Genomic DNA, 22,085 nt, shown 5'->3' with positions numbered 1-22,085 from the left:
ATATACATATATAAAAATAGCATGATGAATCGAGACACAGACATTCTTTAACTCAATAAATATGGTAGTAATATTTATCTTTTTAAAGTATATTTTTGAGATTATGTTACAATGCAGGTCTACACTGTCCAAGATAGTAGGAAAGGTAATGCAAAGCAATTTAAAAAAATGGAGTTTCCATGTCATTATTAAAGGCACAAAAAGCCTTTTACTATCTTTTCATTATCAATAAAAACCTTTCATTTGAGGTTTCTAGGCAGAGAGGGTGATTTATAGATTTTTAAAAATCTAAATCATTCATATTCATTCACGTTGACTTATTGATTAAGCAAACCCTTACTAAGACAACACCTATTTTTTGTATTTTTTTTATTCCCAAGTAAGAGAGAGTAGGCCACTTTATCTAGTAACATTGACATGAATTCCACTAACACTGACCAGGTCACAGATGATTTTCTCAGTCTCGATCACTGTCCTCTCCACCATACATATCTGCTAGTTTTTTAAACCGAGGTCCCCAGTCACTGAGGTAATCATAGTCTTGATTGCCTTCTGTGGTAAGTGATTCCAGGCTGCTGAGTGAATTTGCTATGGAATCATTTCCTTCATAGGCATATGTTGCTAATGAATCATAAGGGGGGGCAGTTGGGTCTAAATCATTTTCCTTTAATCTTCTATGAATAAAATCTTGGACATCAATGTTTTCCCAAAGAGGTGCAGTCCGCCTTATCTGAAATATCGTTTCTGGGATAACATCTCTTCTCATCTTACTCTCCTCCCTCGCTTCTGGATTTCTGAGTGTGCCAATGTCAAAAGCCTGGGTGTCTTCTTCCCCACCTCCTTCATCATTGTAGGTCACAATGTTGTCCCGAACATCATCCTTTGAGATGATCAAGGGTTCTTTCTTCCTCTGCCTCTTAAGAGCTGTAAACAAGACAACTAATACTGAAAGGAAACAAAAGATGAATAAAGAAATGGCTAGTTAGAAACTAAATAAACGAGTAGTTGTTTTACATCATCTGTAGAACTGGAAATGTTTTAAGGCTGGAATAGGATTTTTAGTAGGAAAATAGTGATAAAATATATCACCAAGATGAAATTCAAAAGGAAAAGTATTAATGATTTTATAGCAGTCAAAAATGCATTTTAAGTAAATATACAATTCAGCTGAAGTTGAAAAGTAGACAATGTGTTACAATATGCATGCCATTAGGGTTTGACTTTGATTTTAATTTTGTGAAATACCACATTTCAGGCAGTCACCACGGGTGATTTCATCACATGTAGTTGAATCTCCTTGGCAAAAGAAATTCACACTCTTCAAAGCTAGTGATTTAGGTATTCCGAAGTGCCTAATTCACTTTTGGATATGGGATCTACAGGTCCTCCCTCAAATAAGAACCTGAAGACCTTCAGCTATCAGTGTTATTGACAAAACTATTTTTGGTCTCAATGACTGCAAGAATTTAAATCAAATATTTGTTGCTAAACGTTTCTTTTGAAAAACATGATCCCCCTAGTTTAAGAAGTGCTAGTTGAATGACTTTCATCTGAAGAGGTAAGGTTTGACACAAAAAAATGGACCTCTAGAAAGGGAGATGAAAAAAATGAAGTTAGGATTTGTAAATACATTCTAGTGTCTAAATGCTCTTGATTTCAGTAGGAATTCAATGCTTAAATGCATTTAAAAATCTGGCCCTATAACTGATGTAAATAGGAGAGGTCAGAAAGACCATCTGTCAATGTGGCATACCACTGGTTGCTGAACCACACATTATAGCAGTGCTGAATGCTTTTATTGAGTCTTAGAAGCTAAATTTTTGCTCTGAATGAACTTAAGAACTGGTGAATAAAAGCAAAGATTGGACATGCTGCTGGTAGGGAGAGGGGAACTGAGATCTTCCACATGTCATAGTATAATGTTGTGAATATAAAGGCCGTTCTGTTCTGTTTGCTTTCATTTCTTTGTATCTGTACATGTGCTATTCTTTTCAAGTTTTCCTAACGCTAGACAAGATATAGCCCACTTATGTTCAAGAACATCATATACAAGACAACAGCAGATCACTGAAAGGTTGTTATGAAGAAGTGTCTTTCATAGCCAGGTACTTAATGTGTCTCCTATGTTGGGCATATTGACACTAGTCTACTATTCTGACACACTACACCTTGTAGAACAATTAAATAAGATGTTGAGTATCACACTAGCTGTAGATCAACAATTCTGTTTAGATGTTCTACCTCCATATGCATCTTTGGCTTCAGATATGTCTGTAGTGCTAAGCAGAGCAGGGATTCTAACCCTGGGGCTGAGACACAAGAAGTGGTCATACTCGTTTTGCATGGCACTGGTCCTGTTTTGAGTCTCGTGTGCTATGACTGTGGTTCTAAGGCACGCCTTGATTTTTGATTTTAGTTCAATCTTTCTGCACTAAAGCATTGCAGCTGATCAGAGAAATGTTTTCACTGTGAATGTGTTTCATGCTTCACATTTCATGTTCTGTGTTGGGGTGTGAAGGATGGCTTTGAAGATGCAGAGCCTGTTGACATGGTGTTAAGAATTATGCAACGTGGAGAGCTAAGTCTGGCAGAGTTTGAACCATAATTGTCAGTTGGAAGTGGTGCCCTGCAGTGGTGCTCAGACTATGCCTGGGCAATGTTCCAGCCTGGCTAAGGCTGAAACTAAGCCAGCAGCAATGCTTGAACCTAAACAGTATGGACAATCAGTTGGTCAGAGCTCAAGTATCCCCTCTTCCCTATGCCCAAAAGTACAGATACAGTTCTTAGATATTGCCCCTCTCCGAATAACATCTATGCTCCTCTTGATACTTACTGGAGGTAGCTTGAATATAGTTTAAAAACTGGGGGGGGAAAAAGAGATGTCATAATTGTATAAACTGACACCTGTAGCTTCTCACTGCTCCCTTGGTAAGTTGTGTTTGCTAGGGCAAGTGGAAAGGCAAAGAGGTTTTCACTAGAATTTTCTGGAAAGTAGAGATGATGGTACTTTTAGGGAGACACATATCTGGTATGAAAAACATGCAAGTTGCAGTTTTAATTTTCTTAAGACCAGGTTATGACCTAGCATTTATTCTAGTTTCTTCATATATCACCACATTTTTCTAATGCTTTTACCCTCCAACCACTCATCTAAATTCTGTGCTCACAGTTTATTTCATCAGCTGTTCTCATTACCCCCTGCAAACAATTGATAATTTCTATTCTCTGCTTTTGAACTAAATATTTCTGAGCAGAAAAAAATTACAAATCATGTATCATTAAGTAGCTAGCATAATTTACAACATCTAATGACTGCAAAACCTAGCACTTAACTTTGGGAATATTATTTTAAAGTTCTGGATCTAAATGAAGATGTGATTGTAACACAAAAATTACCCAAATAAGCATGGTATCTAAAAATGACCCTATATTTTCAAACTTATTTAATCTATACTGTATTGTCTCATTCTTTTTGCACATTCTTCTGTATAGTAATTATGATAAACAGCCCATAGTAACTTCCTCTCCCAGTCTCCCAGTTCCTCTTCCCATTAAAAAAAGCTTGGGAAAAAAAATAAGGAAAAAAGTGACCACATCAGGTATGAAATATTGTTCTGCAGGGTCATGTGAATAAGGGGCTTAAGAATATCAGGGGTATAAAGTGACTAGAACTTTGCCTAGTCAAGTAAACATCTCATCACAGGTACTTGCCCAGCAGGATAATGATGCAGAGGAGAATGGCAACCAGTGCCCCCGTGCTGAGGCCAGCAGGGAGGAGCAAGGCCTCAGCATTGCAGGACTGCATGTTCCCGTGGCTGTCGCAGGCACACACCCGAATGGTCAGTGTGCCCGTGCTGCTCTGGATCGGGTAGTCGTTGTCAAATATTATGATTGGCAGAAGGTAGGTGCTCATCTTACTACGACTGTATCCTTCTAGTCATTTTGTTATCTAGAATGGAAAATCAGAATCAATAAATGTTTCTGAATTAAATTTTATGTGATGTTGGGGTGGGGCTGATATGGTCAGCAGTTACCTTTGTTGTCTACAATGGAGAAGTTCGGATGAACAGCAAATTCTGGCGCCAACTCAAAGAAAAATTTGTGTCCTTGAGGAGGCTCATCTTTGTCAATTGCACTCACAGTCTGTATCAGCTATAAAGAAAAAAGTATGTCATGGTATTTTTGAAATCTTGTGTTTCAAATCTCTGTTTTTCATGTCCAGTAAAAATCCAATGGATCTCTATCTGAAGACACAAAGTAATGTCCTAAGCCAAATGTTTCCCGCCTAAACACAGAAGAGGTTATGGTAAACAAATAGTTGGTTTATTGTTTAAACACACAAGGAAGGATGAAAAAGGGTCCAGTCCTCACTGCAAAACAGCTGTGTGCTTTGATTTGTACTTAGTATCTTGCAGAGAAAAAGAAACAATTGCCCTTCCGAATAAGCCATAAACCTCCTGTGGCCTCATGTAGCAATGACAGAGAGTAGTGTGTAAACCAGTTGTTAAGTGGGTCTAATTCCCAGTCCACCTCATCTGCTCCTGCCGATAAATTGGAGTAGTGCACTGGCAGGATGCTCAGTTCTCCTGAGGTAATAAAAAGAGATGCTTTACTCCTTCCTAAATTGAAACCTCTGGCTGTGGAGCTTAATAGCTGCACTAACAAGGCCACTCAAGCCCAGCTGGGAAGGAGTGATAATAGTGCCAGAATAGGGTCAGAGTAAAGTGGGCAAAAAAAGAAAGGCTTCATCAGTACCTCTGGATCGCACAAGCTTTCCTGTTGTATCAAAATGTGCAAATATGTGTACTCCTGTATATATAGACATACATATATTCTAACAATTTGATTCTTTTTATATCGCCTGTTTGACAGACAGATAAGGGAAACAGCTACAGAACTGAGGAAGGAAAAGCTAACTGGGAATAGCTGTGGTTTCTGAATTGACTTGCAACTGTTAACACTATGCCAGGTTGCATGAGTCACAGTAACTCCAGTAGGCTGTATGAATGTCTGTTCTGTCCTTTGCCCTCCCTTATGGATATCACACTAGAGAGTGACCCATACTCCACCTTGGCTTGCAAGAACATGTTTGAGTTCAATAACAAGATGGAAAAGCTTGGGGGTATAAGAATGGGAGTAAGTCACAACTGAGAATGCTGCAACATAGTACAGGTGCATTCCTATGGCACGTAAACATAAAGGCAGAATGAGTTCAGCAGTCAGACTTGTTTTATCAAAGCCATGATGGAGCCAATGACTGTCTTGAGTTTTCAGGTGTTTCCAGTGTGCAGGGTGTCTTCAAATCCCACAGATATCAAAGCTGCTTGCTATCAAAGACTTGTGGCTTGTTTATCTCTCATTTCCAGGGAAGATACAGCATGACATCTTCAAGAAATAGAATAATTGACAAGTAGCCCTAATGTGATCTTTAAGCTTTGCAGAAATCAAATAAGGAATACCTTTTTCTTATGTACTTTTTCAGAACATCAGCTTGAGTGGGACTTGAGGACACAGTTAAATTTTGTATGGTGTTTAGTATCTCACACAATAGGGCTACAAAAAACACTGAAGTGTTTTTCTTACTGCATCATTCAGAAAGCTACTGCTGCTAGAGTTGTACTGCACCATGAGTATTCAGCCCATTTTTTCTAGTTCATTTTGGGATACTTTTATTACCGTTAATAATATTAAGTTGTAATGAAAAAAAAACCACCATGAAAACAGTAGAGAGGCCTAAGTTTGGCTCACTCACTTCCTAGCAGTTCCTTCTAAAAAAATCACAATATATTTTAGCTTATAATTTCTTTTTCTTTTTGAGGCATATTGAAGAACTTGAAAGGTAATTTGTGAACATCAGCCTTGCACAAAAGGATGTGACTATGCTGAAGGCAGGATTATGCAGTTTTGTTAAGTGTAATTAGAATAATAACTACGTATTAAGATTTCTTCACTTTTAAAGATTTGAATGATCATTGCTCTTCAGTTTTTGCTGGTTTGGTTTTTTTGGTTTTTTTTTTGTTTGGTTTTTGTTTTGTTGGATGTTTTAAATTTTGTAGCTGTATCTCAGGATTAGTCAAATCCCTATTTATGGCAAAATATCCTGTTCATTCTGTTTCTGAGTCTCTTATTATGGCAACATTTTTCTAATGTCCCATTGATTTTGTCTTTGCTGTAATCTGCCTCTGAGACTGTTAATAGAGAAAGCAAGATAAGGATGGGGTTAAATTTTAGCTTTGCATAGCTTATTAATATTGCTAAAAATTTTTTTAAACATCATTCTGAAAGGACTAAGATACGAAATTTAAATCAAACATTCTCCTTTCACATTTTCACAGGTTTAAAAAGACAGACATGATTCAAAAGTACCAGAAAGAAGAGTGAAAATTAGAGTAAGTGACAATATTTGTGTAATGACTTGCTGAAAAACTCAAGGAGAAAATATCCTGATGTAATAAATACCAGAAATTACAGTTGAGTATCACAGTACTTTTTAAGACATAATCATTTGGGTGTTTGTAGAATCTGGATTTGATGCCCTTCATTTGCAAATCACACAGGGAAGCACAATTGTAGCAGGCAAAGAGAAACCTAATTACATCAAGAAATTGTTGTTGAGAGTAAAGCTGAAGAAAAAAAACCCAATCTTATTACCTATTCTAACTACTGGCTGCATAAATTGAGAACCAGCTGTTCTTCCACCAGAAAAGATGGGAGAATAAAAGAACAACTAGAAAGCGTGATTGCAGGTGAATTGTTCCAAATGATGAATAGGTGAAAATAGAAATGTTATCTAATTAAGGATTTATTTCTTTCAGTTACACAGACGTAAATACAAGAGAATGATGTTAATGATAACCACTGCAGAAATGAAAGAGATCTGGCTATTTTTAAGTATCATATTTACGTGAAAAAAATGTAGTAGTGTTTCATGTACATTTTGTAGTTTCATGTTGGAAATATATTCTTTCATTTTGATACAGTTTAGGACCTTGAATTATGAACACTCTCCACCAGAACTTCAGAGCAAGAACTCTGATGCTGTAAGATTTATGAAGAAAGAGTTCTTTCAAGAAAATGACTTTTACTCAAATATACTTCAAGCATATCAGGCTTAGAGAAGATAAAAAGCATTCCCATTCTTTTCTTTCCTTCGTACTTTCCCATGTGAATGAGGACAATTTAGAAAATACAGCATTGTTGTCTCTATTTTGAGGGCTGTGTATGCATGTGCATGTGAAATTCTGCATCTTTAAATGAACAGTCTTATGCTCTTGAGTTGATCTTATTAGGTGAGATCAGGTTATTAGGGATCACTTGTCTTTGAGGGTACTGAAAACCTAAATGTAAGCATTGACATAAAGTTTTCTCTTTTGCAATAAAGACTAAGTGTTTGTAGCAGTTTGACAATTGTGAATGAGGAATTATTCCCACAGGAAACATTTATTTAATATCTTGGGACCAGTGTTCTTTAGCCATGGTCTCTACTCTGACAGAGACTGGTGTCTTGGGACACTGTTTTTTTTTAGACTGTTATGAATTACATAGTGAGATTGAGTGCACCCTTGGCAAGTGTGCAAATAACACAGAACTGAGTGGTGCAGTTGACACAACAGAAGGAAAGGATTCCATTCAGAGGGACCCGGACAAACTTGAGAAATGGGTCCGCAAGAAGCTCATGAAATTCAGCAATTCCAAGTGCAGGGCCCTGTACCTGGATTGGGACAATCCCAGATTTAGGTACAAATTGGGAGGAGAACTCGCTGAGAGCAGTCCTGCAGAGAAGAACTTTGGGCTTCCGGTAGAAAAAAAAAGCTAGACATGAGCTGGCAATGTGCATTCACAGCCTAGAAGGTCAACTTCATCTTGGGCTGCACCAAAAAGAGTGTGCCCAGCTGGTTGAAGGAGGTGATTCTGCCCTCTACTCTGCCCTTGAGAGACCAAAACCTGGAGCACTGTGTCCAGATTTGGGGCCCTCAGCACAAGTGAGATGTGGGCCTGTTGAAGCAAGTCTGTAGGAGGGAAACATAGATGATCAGTGGGCTGGAGCAAAGACAGGCTGAATGGGTTGAGGTTGTTCAGCCTGGAGAAGAGGAGGCTCTGGAGAGAATTCATTGTGGCCCTCCAGTACTTAAAGGGTGCTTATGAAAAAAAGAGGAAGATCAACTTACACAGGCAAACAGTGATAGGACAAGAGGGAATGGTTTTAAATTTAAAGAGGAGAGATTTAGATTAGAAATTATTTACTCAAAGGATAGTGAGGCACTAAAACATGTTGCCCAGAGACATTGTAAACGTATGTGTGAATGGCCTCTTTCCCATTGGCATCATTGTTTTTCAAACATGGAAATGGTTCAATTGTAATACTGTTTTGTGTTTGGTTGGTTTATTTTTCTCCTGGATGCCATGTTTTTAAGGCCATGACTTACACCACAGTCAAAATTGCGATTGTACTTTATGATCAGGCTATTTTATAGCTATTCATACTCATGTCTGAGAAAATGATTGGGGCTGAATACATTGCCTAGTAACAGATTCTTTATGTATAACTTATACATCCCTAGACAAGGCTGCTCTCCAGTTTTCTTCAAGATGTTTTAAAGACAGAAAGCAAGTAAAAGCTAGATAGGGGAATACTGAAACAGCAAGGGACCCTGTGCACTTCAGATAATGCTGTTAGTGTTCCTGAGGCTGCATTTGTGGACACAGAGAGCTGCACAAGAAGACTTGGGTTGTAGGCTCAGCCTTGGGAATGCCTTTAAAAGGAATATAGAAACCATTAAAGCAAATATTAAGCTAGTAGTGCATATTTAACAGTACAGAGGTCAGCACCAGCTAGCCACTTTTTAGATAGGTTTTTCAGCCTTTGCTGGCTTGGCATGTCATGCAAATAAACTACAGTTGCACATTGGCTCCAGGGTATACGCTTTTAAAATGTAGCCACATATTTCAGACAGATTCTTGCAAAGTTCACTGAAAAAAGTTGAAGAAGATGAGGTCCATGGCTGGACAGACACAATGTATTTTCTGGTTAAACATTTATTTCAATAAAACAAACCTGGGACAAATCGAACATCTGCAATGAGATCTGCTGCTATTTCTTTTTAAAACAGTAGCATATTGGTAGCTGCTATCTTATTTTTAAACATCTTTTATCAAAATTCTTCCTTTTAAAATTTACCACAAGACAGTGAAAAATAATGTCACTTTCACAGGAATTTAAAGATGGATGTTGTTGTAGACAGTGCCCTTCTGAAGTTTTAAAAAAATATAATTATCATATAGCATGAAAATTGTACTTCCAGCCACAAAGAAGTAAGACCACTGGAGATAGACATTGTTAAACTAAAGATACAGTAACAGTTGCTGAATTTTGTTGTTTCTGTACGCAATTATAGAGTTGCAGAGGAGTAGACCTTCAATCCACCTGAATCATTTCTGCTTTCATTCTTGCTATATCATGCTTTTAGTTAAACCAGGTAATTGTACAACAGAGAAATTTCTCAAATGTCATCTACTTTCAGCCGCTTCTGAGATTAGTCTTAAAACATATCACTAGGCCCTTGAGAAAAGAATATTTAGGAAATTTTAATGTTTATTTTTGTCTGACATTTTTCAGAACTGGTATAGGAGAATAGAACAAATTCTGTACCTCAGAGCACTGGCTTTGTCATTCTTGAAAGTTATTAAACTTTTTCTGTGCTCCAAGTACTTCTGAAGGAAGCTGGAAAGGTCTCACCACTTTGTCACAATATTTTTTTTGATAGTTTATTGCAGACAAAGACTGTGCTTTTGACAATCATGATAACATAGCGGTGTGCAAATGCTGTGGAGGAATGGTGGAAGAATGGACCTTGTCATGCCATATGAGGAGCAGCTAATGTCACTTAGTTTGTGCAGCCTGGAGAAGAGTAGACTGAAGGAAGACCTCATTGCTATATTCAGCTTCCTCATGAGGGTAAGTGGAGGGGCAGGCACAGATCTCTTCTTTCTGGTAACCAGTGACAGGACCCAAGGAAATGGCATGAAGCTGTGTGAGGGGAGGTTTGTGTTAGATGTTAGAAAATGGATCTTCACTCAGAAAGTGATTGGGAACTAGAACAGGCTCCCCAGGGAAGTGGCCACAGGACCAAGCCTGACAGAGTTCCAGAAGCATTTGATGAGTTCTCTCAGGCACATGGTGTGATTCTCAGGGATGTCCTGTGCAGGGTCAACCCTGACTATTCTGTGAAGAACAACTTGGTGTTTATTCTGTCCTTTCTTCTCTTGCCCCCTGTATGATCTGGTAGGGTCAATCACTAACTAATCTTGAATGCATTACTAACCCCACAGTGTAAATGTGTGGGATGGAGATTATGTAGAAAACTTTGAAGTGGCCCCATTTCTCTAGGAGTGAAGTAATGACGGGTTCATAGAAGTGTTTCAAAATCATCACAGCTGTCAATGGATGCCCACGTTGCCATCAGGCAGCTTGAATGATCACACATGTTCAGATGCAATTCTAGGCTAGTTAGGATACAGGTGTATGCTAACTAGCACCACACAGGTGTAGTATGGTGCTAACTGCAGAAAGCAGCCTCCGTGACGTGTGCAAGCTTGAATAGATGCCTGCCACTTAACAAAGCTTTGTGTTCAGTAATGCAAAGCAGTTTGGTTTTCAGATCTTGGCTCTGTTCCACAAATGTGTTGGCAGTTTTAAAGCAGGACTGAATATTTATCAGAAGTTGGAAAATTCTCATTTGAACTTCAATTCTTACTTCAAAAGAGAGACAAACTGTTAGCATGGGTCTCACTAATTCAAGCCAATAGGTGCCTACCTAGAGAATGCAGCTACAATGTGTAAACAAGTTGTGACTGATAATTAGCAATGGCCACATGAGAAAAAGTGATCACTATCTTCTTCATCTGAAAAAGTGAAGGAGGGTATGGAGAGTAATGAAAAGAATAATCAGCCAGCTCTCTGAAAGAGGAAACAAATTCTTTCTCCATTCTGATGCCTGAGAGCCCCTGAATGGCAGGAAAGAAAATAGCACTAGTGAAAAAAAAAAGCAACCCTGGTTATTTTCTTAAATATTATTATTGATGGGTGTTTAAATTAGCTAAATTGTTACCAACAAATTGTTCAGTTAAATCAGTCTCCTTCTCAAGTAAATCTTCCTGTTTCCATGGAGAGGACTCATCCTCTAATCCAACTAAAAAGACCCAATTAATTCCCGTGACAAGGGCATGAGAGAACTTGTACCAGAGCCTTCCCCACAACAGTCCCTGGGGCTCCAGCATGCCATTAAAGGATTAGGGATTTCTAAATTGCGCAAGAGGAAGGCTGCTTCATAGTTTTCTTTAGCCTGTGTATTAGTCAGTGGAATGAGATTCACATGGTGACAAATCTGTTCCAGCCCAATGAGCATAGTTTTTTATGAACCTTTAGTAATAATGTTTCTCCCCAGTAATACCATTGTTATTTGGAGAAAAAAGAGGAGGGGAGGTTCTGTAGGATTTTCTTTCCTCTGGCCCTCCTAAGGCTATTTAAAAAACACAATGTGTGCAGCCTCTAATATCAGCTAATGTTGAGAATGAGTAATGTTGCTTGGTGGCAGAGAGCAATATCTGATCATTCTGATTGCTTCTTGTTGCACCTGAGATTTAGAGAGCAATGTGATTAATAACTGGTCCTGGCTTAAAAAAAAAAACCCAAAACCACCAACTAAATATATTTATTGTCTCAGCCTGGCTCTTCTGCTATGGATGCCAGATAAAGAAGCAGTGCTGTGATGTGACAAGAAGCAATAATGATTCTAATAAGAGCTGCTTTAAGTGATCTTTAAAATAAGGTGGAGTAGTACTAAATGAACACATGATTCTTTATGTTTTATTATAGGGGGACTGCTAGACATGAGCCACACTGGAGCTTAGTACCCTTAGCCAAAATATTCAAGTTTTTTTCTATATTCGTTGCAATTTTTAAGCACCAAAATAAAAGTAGTCTCATGTACTGAAGGTAGTCTGTTTTCTGAAAGTCTAAGTCAAGTATGTGTAAATGTCTAGATATGAACTCAGGTGCCTGTCTTGAGGAACCAAACTGTTCACAACAGTCGAACAGTCTGGATCTCTCATACTTCTGCAGCTACACTTGATGCACTCTGACCTTCTAGTATTTTTGTGGATTTTTTTCAATGAGGAAAAATAATTGCTTAAATTACATGTGCAAAATAGATATTCAGGAGGTCTAAATAAAAATAAGCCTATCTAATTGGTCTCTGTCATCTGTGTTGTTAGGAAAGCATAGAATTTACCAGAAAGGTAAATGAAATTTCATACATTAATGGGTATTTCATCAACTATGCTAGACTAGATGGAAACTGGGTTAAAGAAACTGACAAGCAGTATGCCTGGGTTGAACTTCTTCAAATATATGACAAAACCTGTGTTTGCCGATTCATAAAATTGCACATGATTTTTTTCAATAAAATCTTCATTTGTAAGCTTTGGAACCTTTATGTTATGCAATTAAAATACATGACTCATTTTTCTATCAGTCATTATACTAAGATTTTAAGATTTATTTGCCTCAATTTCATCTTGTGTGATGACACATTATTGCACAAAAATATTAGTTTCTATGACACCTGTATGAATTTAATGGCTAATATTATCTGAAGATACTCCACCTTGAAAAACAGCTTATAAGCCATAAACCAAAACTATATGGGTATAATAGCCAAAAGTTTAGGGAACTTTTTACACCCTCTCTAAGGTTTGAACTGTATTTTTAAATGACAATTTATGTCGCTGGTTAAGACAGAAAGTTATGACCATAAAATTCTATTGTTTTGAAAAGTGCTCCTTGTTAATTTTTCTGATGTTCTGATGTTAGTTTTTCTGATAATTCTTTCCATTGCTTTAATTCATCACTGCTTTTGATATGTATATTCTTCTATGTATGTAATTTGCATTAAAAATAGTAAAACTTACTTTAAAAAGTAATTAAAATAATGGTCAAGTGTCTCTTCAAAGCCAAGTGCTTCTAATCAAAGTACCCTCTGTCTTTCTAACCCATTTGCCTAAATTCTGGTATTAGGTGTAATGAAAAGGAGTTGAATGCAAACTCCAGCAATCTACTATATCCTCTTTTCCCCCTTTTTTTTTTTTTCCCTTTTGTACCTGTTAAATGATTCATAAACATCATTTGAATAGCAACTGGTAAATAGCATGTTCTTGCTCTGCAGAACCTGAAATTCTAGGTTCAGGTATGATCTATGCTACTTTGAGTGCAGCCTCTGTGACTATGTTAAATACAACACTGGGCAGCAACCAAGGGAAAACATGAGCTTGTTTCCTTGCTGTGTCCACATGTCCCATCTTTGAAAAGCCTTTGAATGTTGTATGATCACTGTGTTCTAAGGAAAAACAAAATATGCTTTCTGGTCCTTTCCACATACTTTCCATAAAGTCATCCAGCTTTGGTTGGATGATGACAGCATAATACTAGTGAGACATGAGGACAGACCTAAGCTGACTTTAGGGCTCCATCCTGGCCTCTCTCTGCTAGAAACTCACTCAGGTTTGTGCTAGCAAAAATAATGTTCCCAAGCTTTTTCTTCCAGTCAAATACTCATCAGTGTGAAGAGTAGGCTTATGCATGGCCTTAGGCCCATTCTTGAAAGACAATCTCGAGGTGCCCTATTAGATCCAGTTCCTTGGTAAATCCTTTCAGAATTAAAAATCAGAAAAACATCTTTCTTCACCAGATTTAAAACTGAAAGACTGACCGGCATTGGCATAAATTAATGATGCTGTAGTGGCAGTAATATTGTGAGATTTCTGTAATATACTGGCTCTGAGTTCTGTTGGTCTGTCTACTTACTCAAATCCAAATTATTACTTTATCTTAAAATTTGTTTTGTGTTTTTAGATTTTTACAGAATTGCTGAGACAGCTTAGAAAGGGATATACATGAGTTTTGACCAAATTCAACTCAATTCCAATCTGTGTTTTAACTTACAATGGAAGAAGCTACATTGCCCTTTTTTTTTGTTATTTTTTTTTCACATCTTCTTTACTGGGGCATAATAAAGGTTTTCCTGCTTTGTGTACTTGAAGGTATGGCTATGTTAAGTAAGGTTTTGATAAAAATCCAGAAAGAAATGGAATTATTGAACAGCATAAAAATTCTTTTAGCATTATGCACAACTTTTTCTGGAAAATATTTTCTGATATCAGAAATGAAAATCCATCTTAAAGTATCATTTTGTATTATATCCTATGCTATAGTAGAGTGTTATCCTCCATCTTTTGAATCCCCCTGTTTTGAATCAACTGATATTTTCTGTAGAAGGTAGGAAATAAAGAGGCTGGTTTAGTTTGCATCGATTAAAATTAAACTATGTTGATGTCTGCATGATGGCATTTGGGGATAGTTTCATTATAAGTCCTTCAGGAACATAAGTATTGGTTTACCTGTCCTGCTTTTGCATTTTCACAAACAAATGTTTCATAGTAGTTGGCAAACTCTGGGGCATGATCATTTATGTCTAAAATCCGTATGAAGACAGGTATCTGGCTACTTTGCTTAGGATTACCTGAAACAAGAAAATTATTTATATTACAATATGAAGAGGTATGTCTGTGAAAGCAATCAAATACATTTTTCCAATAGATATTAGAAATGTTCATTTTCCTTGATAATACTAAAACAATTGTATATAATTTTCTGCTGACATTCATTCCATATACATAAAAGGCCTATTTCTATTCAAAACAAATTTTTCTATTATAGTAAAGAAATTTTGAAATAATATAAACTATACTTAAATTGATTTGCATTACAAAGAGGTCACAGAATTATTATTGAGTTGTATTCCATACAACAGTACAGTAAAGGATTCATTACAAAAGTTGTTTCATGAGGTTGAACTGTCAAGAGCATTTACCTTTTCAAATCAATAAAGCAGTTAAACAGTGTCGGTGAACAACTACAAGAATACACACACAAACACCCACAAAAAAACGAAGTCAGTTGTCTTTCTCTCCAAAACATAAAAAATGAAACAATAAAAAGAGATATGCAGATGTGATCCTCAATCAGTCTTCACAAAATTGACCTCCAAGCTCAAGCTGCTGCCAGAGATGATTCTCACACTACATATATTGAAAATGGAGAACATGTTTGACCAAACAATGAAAAGCCATTTATGAGGAAAAGGCATCAGTCTTTCTGAAAAGGGGGGATAGGATTCATCTCTCCATATTACTTGACTACCAGGCTGTTAAGCATATAGATTCCTGGGGAATCTATGGGGAGAATGAAGGACGAGAGAAAAGTTGCTCCCTGCAATCAGTGTCTCTGTTTCCCCTTAGATGGTTGTTGCACAGGGAAAAAAGTAAGCAAGAGATATCCACATCTGAAAGTGTCCAACAGAATAGTAAAGTATCCAGGTGAAAGACTTAGACCCAGAATTTGCTCCAGACATGGAGGAGAAAGAATTTCCTCTATTCTTGACTTCAAAGGAAGCCATTTTCTGAGACAAGTTAAAGCAGTAGAGGTAAAGTGCAATTTCTTCTCCTGTTTACACTGGTTATTTGGACAATGTATTATTTGTATGTCGCAGACATATTTTCCCCCCCCCCCAAGGATTTTCTCAAATACTTAGCTTAGGATAAAGCCAGTGCATCACACCAGCATCAAATTTTTTGTTGTGAATTCTCAGGGAACCAGTTAACTTGCTTAATATATATTGTACATGGTTTTGTTGAGACTGATAATTCCAAATTATCTTTTCAAAAATGGGCATAACTATCTTCAAGTAATAAATTGAACTTTTAGATGTACATTTAAGATGTTCGGTCTATGGATAATATCTGAAAAAGGGCAAAAACTAATGAAACAAGATAAATCATAGATACTGTAGAGCCTGTGCAGAATCTATCTCAGTTCTAATATTCCTCTGAGATAAGTGATCTTCAACTTACTGATTTCAGTTGCTATGACAGTGATGTTGTGCCAGGGAGTTTCTTCTCGGTCAAGTGGCTTTGAGATGAATAAGGATCCATTTCCTGAATAGATGTTGAATATTCTGTCAAGGTCAGTGTGTCGATCCACAGAATATCTGTCAAGATACATTACAACTGAGCATCACTATCTCCTGTTGCAGTCTCCGATTTAGCTCACAGCCACCTCGAAAAGTTTTCTAATTTTAATTGTGGTTAATCAAGAATGTTTTCTTTACAATTAACTTAAGCTTTCCTGTAGCTGCCTGCATGCTGCAAGTACTAACAAAAAACTATTTAAGACTAGTGAGAAGGATAAAGGGCAAACTATTTATGTGGGTGGTTTGTAGATTGATATTTGAAATTACATATTAGTTCATAAAGTATTTTCTGGAATAACAAATAAAAGTGGATATTTGTAAATTAATTTTCTTAGAGAACTTTATCACCAAAGAACACACATTGCAGATATAAGTAAGTTTCAATTTGTAACAAAATATTTTTGAGATGTCACAAGGACCAGAAAAATCACCAGAAAAATCTATGGAATTTTTGTTGGTTTAGATTAAAGTTCTTAGAATCTTGGTTTAGGATACTTGTTTTTGCTTCGTTCTTACCCAGCAAGGAGAAACTTGTTTTACAGGTGTTTTTTAATTAGCCTAGTAGTTACCAGTCACTATCAGGTTAAATTGAAGTTTTATACATAGGTTACTTTAAAATATTTTATTTTGTTCCTCCTCTCACACCTCCTACCTCAAAGCACACTGCTGCAGGACATAAAAGGCTTGTTCTGAAATGCAGAGATCAGGTTTCATAATCACTTGCACGGTAAATACACAAATTTAAGTGCTGTGTTTGTCACTGCAGATAATAATAGCAGATGGGTAACAATTACAGCAATTTCACAGAGCTGAACTCTTACATCTAATTGTTATAACATTCTCGCAATCATTTCTTATTCAATATACTGTGATCATTAAACAGTTAAGCTATGGAACATGGTAGACAATGTTATGTACAGAAGGCCGACTGCTATTAAGCATCAGGGAGCATAAAAGTACAGCATTTTGAGTGTTTTACATGGTATAAAACCATAATTTTATGAAAGGTTTGGTAAAAGTAATAGAACATGCTGGCAGTTAAATGCTGTCCTCCCCTTTCTTTTTACCTGGTGCCAATAGCCTGTCCTTCAAAAGCATTCTCTGCACTGCTAATTGTTCTAAATGTGTTTGCCTTCACAAGCTCCCATAGATATTTCTCTGTTTGACAATTTTCAACAGCCCCATGCGCTTAATTATTGAAATGGCCTCGTATTACATTGTACTCTCATCACTCTCTGTGCATGAGCCTTGACCCACATCTAAAGTATTTTATACCGTGTGATGTCTTACTTTATTGCATTCTTTGTCATGTCTGGATCTTGGGCTACAACCTGCCCAATAATGCTTCCTTCCCTGGCATCTTCATCTACGTCTATTAAATACCAGGGTCTGCTGAACACTGGAGGTTCATCAATGTCTTCAACAGAAATTTTGACCAAAGCTGTGTCTTTGAATGGCCCCAGCTGAAGAAAACGAGGATCAGGATGAGTGTTGGTTGCTTCCACTCTTAAAGTATATAACACCTTGTTTTCAAAATCCAGATGCTGAGGAGCAAATAACAATAATAAAGAAAATTATGTCACATTACAAAAATTGTATGTAAGCTTATAAAGCTGAATTAGAAATGCAAATATTTTTAAGAACAAAAGCTCTAAATTTTAATGCATCTTGGGGAAGATGGAGTATCACAGGTCTTTCTGTAGACATAAGAAAAATAAGGATTGTTATACAGTTGCAAGGCAGTTATGTTCTCTCTGCCTACTACTTGTTCGGGTTTCTGAGAAAGGAGAAGGGTTTGACCTACATGAAAATAGAAAGAAAAAAAAAGAAAACAGGGAAGTTTTACTCAGTCCACAAGTAGGAGTTTTATTAAGTCTTATTTGTCTCATTAATAGGAACAAGAACAATTATCCCAGTTCTTAAATGCTCTCTGTCCCATTTACTTTCTGTTTACTGCTCTGCCTTTACCATCTATCCCTGCCTGTTTGGCATCAGTAGCAACCCAGACCTGTCCCTGTCCTCCATGTTTCAGAGCAAAAATATTGTGAAGCTTGATTTCCAAGCTATGTGACCGGGCTGATTTTGGCTGGAGTAGAGTTAATTTTCTTCACAGTGGCTAGCTTGGGACTGTTTGGGATTTGTGCTGAACACAGAGTTGATAACACAGGGATGTTTTTGTTATTGCTGAGCAGAGCTTACACAGAGCCAAGGCCTTTCCTGCTTTTCATTCCGCCACACTGCTGAGGAGGCTGGGGGTGCATGGGAGATGGGGATACATCCATGTTTCAGAGCAAAAATATTGTGAAGCTTGATTTCCAAGCTATGTGACCGGGCTGATTTTGGCTGGAGTAGAGTTAATTTTCTTCACAGTGGCTAGCTTGGGACTGTTTGGGATTTGTGCTGAACACAGAGTTGATAACACAGGGATGTTTTTGTTATTGCTGAGCAGAGCTTACACAGAGCCAAGGCCTTTCCTGCTTTTCATTCCGCCACACTGCTGAGGAGGCTGGGGGTGCATGGGAGATTGGGAGGAGATACATCTTGGAGAGGTGACCCAAACCAACCAAAGATTCTATACCCTATGACATCATGCTCAGTATATAAAGTGGGAGTAAGAAGAAGGAAGTGGGGGGATGTTTGGAGCCATGATGTTTGTCTTCCCAAGTAACCATTATGTGTGATGGGCCCTGCTCTCCTGGAGATGACTGAACACCTCCTGTCTGTGGGAGTTAAATTTCTGTCAATAGTTTTGCTCTTTGGGCTTTCATTTACATAACACATAACAACTGAAGTTTCATCAAGGTTGGACTTAAACCATGACAGATTTTAGGTACTGGAGATAACTGTCTGTTGGACAGTTTAGAGAGGGAGAGTTTAGCCTTTGAGGTGTAAGTTCATCAAACTTCGGGTAAGCATCCCACCCTTGTGAGCTTTACCACAGCAATCAGCTGACAAACCCCACCATGAACTGAATCTCTCTAGGTTTTCACAGCCTTAATTTGAAAGTACTGTGTGTGAGACTATATATTGAACAGACAGCAGCCACTGAAATATTGCTTTATGTGAAGTGACATGCCAGTAAATTTCCCTTGAGACTTGAAAATAACAGATATCTGCTGAAGAAAGAGAAGAGCAAAACTAATACAACAGCTCCTTGGCAGCCTGACCCCTTGTGAGATCTGCCCTCCCTTCCCCAGGAAAGAGAAAAATAACCGTAACACCTGGAGAGCTAAGTACATATAAAAGAGAGGGAGAAAAAAATAAACCTTTTTGACAGTTATAATCCCTTCCTGTGTGTCCTTGTCAGTGATGATATCAAACATGTCTGATCCATCCCCACTGGAGATGCTATACTCAATCTCTGCATTTTCTCCCACATCAGGGTCATTGGCTTTAATTCTGCCAAGAGGAGTCCCAGGAGGTGCTGATTCAGGAGAGCTGAACTGGTAGGTGCCTGGAAGAGCAAAATCAAGCATTTATTGTTTTGAGAAATTTTTTTTTCTGAATAAAAAGCATCTTCAATTTCACCTGGATTTTTAAGCACATGAAGTTTCAAACAGTTTAAGAAAAATGCTGTTAGTCATCATACTAAACTTTAAAACAGGATTCAGAGTTGATTGACAAACTCTCACAAAAATTTCAAGCTGTTCTTCAAAGCTATTTAGTACTGTGCTTATAACTTTTTTCTTCAGCTACAAGGAACAAAGGGTGTAAACAATAAGGTACCAGTTCTAACCTTGATTATTTAACATTGATAGATAGATGGATAGATAGATAGACAGAGAGAAAGATAGATCCTCTCCATTTTCTAGAAATTTTTCGAGATATATTTAGAAACAGGATGGGACTTGATATTTCTGGTTTTCTCAAGGCACAAGGTTTCTAGAAACCAATCTGGATTTTGGAAAGAGATAGAAATATAATAGGGTTCTTTTCTATTCTTTTTGAAATATGTATTCAAGTAGGTGTTCTGCATGAAAGTAATTCGTTCATCCATTATTGGTAATACATACTAAAGAGTCACGGTAAAGAGCATTTGGATATGTGTTCATGTTAATTGCTATAGTTAATTGAAATGCAGATACATTCAGATTTTCCTTAATTTACTCTGCATATACTTTTTTGTTCTTTCAATGGTTGATTTCATTTAATGTTTTTATAATCAGGGTTTTCTAGAAAGAAATCTGATTACTCAGACATTTTAATCCTGCCTATGTGTATGAAAAGTGAATTTATATGTATTTTCTGACAACATTTGCAATAAAAATCTAATTATAGAGACATGCTGTTGCAGAAAAAGCATTAATCAGATGTATTTCTTGACCAGCCAGAACTAGACGTTGAAGACCTTTCTTCATCAGCAACACAAAAGGGTTCTAAATTAGTATTTTCAGTTATTTGCTACCAATAAAATGTTAAAAAAATCTCCTATGTTCATATTTCACACATGACATGCCAGAATCTAATGTTTCTTTTGATCTGCTTTTTTCATGTAAATTAATACTAATTTACTGACAAAAGTAGGAGAAATACCATAAGAGTCTAACAAAATTAATACCTGATGAAATGCACAACCCTTTTTCAAAGGGTCCAGTAAGAACCCATATAAATTCTATTAACTTGTAGTGAAGTACAGACAACTATTTTTCTTGCAACTAGGCTATTTGTTTTATTTACATGTCCTTTGCTGTCTTTTAAGACACCTAAAGGGTCCTGAATGTTCCTTTTAAAACAAGGAATATGTAAATGATCTGAGTGCTGAATGAGTTTCTGTCCCCAGTTGTACAGACTAAGTACAAAAGAGAGTCACTGCAAATACTTTATGTTTATATAGATGTATAACAAAATGGAAGCTAATGCTTGATGCTAAATTGTATTTGCTCTTCCAAATTCAAGGTTGTAAGTGAAAACTCAGCAGTAGCCTGTTTGGCTGCAATCCGCACAGACTAAAATGCGTATTGTTCCCTTGAACCACTCTGAAAAATGGGATGAATGGTAGGATTCCTGGCAGCTAAACTGTGAGTTTGAAGGCTTGAACCCTTGACAAATTCAGGGGTTTGGCAGGTGAGCTAGAAATACCATAAGAACAGATTTAATCATGCTACTTATTACTACCTCCAGATAAATAACAGCCTTTAGTGCTTTTTCATTTGAAGGCATTCCTTTTTTGTGTGATTCTGTGTGAATGCTGCACATTTTCAGCACGTGAGATGCCTATTTGATTTAGAGTAAAATAGAACTCAAAATGTGTAAAATTTTCATTATGGTGTCATTTAAATTCCATTTAGGCCTATGTCTTCTAACTGTCCAGGATTCCTTTCAGGAAACAAAACAAAAAAGGAACTCTGTTTCTTCATAATGCAGTCTGAACAATCAGTATTTCACAGTGTCATTTTCCTTTCTATTGTCCTTCTCAAATTAACCTTTGGTTCTTAAATACCTTGACATTAACTGCTGTTGCTTGCATTTGCCATTCACCCTCTACTTTGGGCCACATTTTCACTTATTATTGCCACACATAAGAGAAAATGGAAGACAAGTGTCTTTGTAAGAAGCAAACTTCCAGAACTAGATAGTTCTTTAAAGGTATGCCCTCCTTCATAACTGTCTAAGAAGAAATCAAAACCTCCAGATGTTTCTCTATGTTTGATTTCCTAGGAAGTGTTAAACACCACCCTCCTGAGGAGAAAGAAAATGACAGAGAAGGGTCATCAGCAAAACTGAAATTGCACCATTGAACGGAGCCCACAACAGGCCTTCTACAGGCCATCCAGTGTGTTTTAGCGATGTTCAAAGTAGAACGCTACAGAGAATATTGTTTGAGGCATCAATTTGTGTAAATTTCTCTATTAAGTACCAAAGCCAAAGCTTATTGAAATGATCAGAAAAACTTCCATAGACTTGTGGTTTCATCTAATCTTGAAAGAAGAGCATCATAAGGACCACAAGCTGAGGAATCTGTGCAATAACCTATGGTTATTTTGCCCCCTTTCTATTGGA

General features: G+C 37.1%; 1 protein-coding gene across 1 annotated transcript in view; it reads right to left on the bottom strand.

Annotated features, from left to right (window-relative positions):
* Nucleotides 1–43: 43 nt before the first annotated feature.
* LOC103804699 (cadherin-9-like) overlaps nt 44–22,085 on the bottom strand; it is a 48,855-nt gene continuing 26,813 nt past the window's right edge. Inside the window, 7 exon segments of the mRNA XM_009077311.1 lie at nt 44–945; nt 3,712–3,950; nt 4,025–4,152; nt 14,455–14,576; nt 15,967–16,103; nt 17,376–17,629; nt 19,352–19,539. Coding sequence (XP_009075559.1) covers nt 458–945; nt 3,712–3,950; nt 4,025–4,152; nt 14,455–14,576; nt 15,967–16,103; nt 17,376–17,629; nt 19,352–19,539 — 1,556 coding nt within the window. The 3' untranslated portion in view covers nt 44–457.

Source organism: Acanthisitta chloris, unplaced genomic scaffold (genome assembly GCF_000695815.1).
Source record: "Acanthisitta chloris isolate BGI_N310 unplaced genomic scaffold, ASM69581v1 scaffold366, whole genome shotgun sequence".
Taxonomy (NCBI): domain Eukaryota; kingdom Metazoa; phylum Chordata; class Aves; order Passeriformes; family Acanthisittidae; genus Acanthisitta; species Acanthisitta chloris.
The sequence above is the reverse complement of the archived record's forward strand: the minus strand, read 5'-3'. Positions and strand labels throughout refer to the sequence as shown.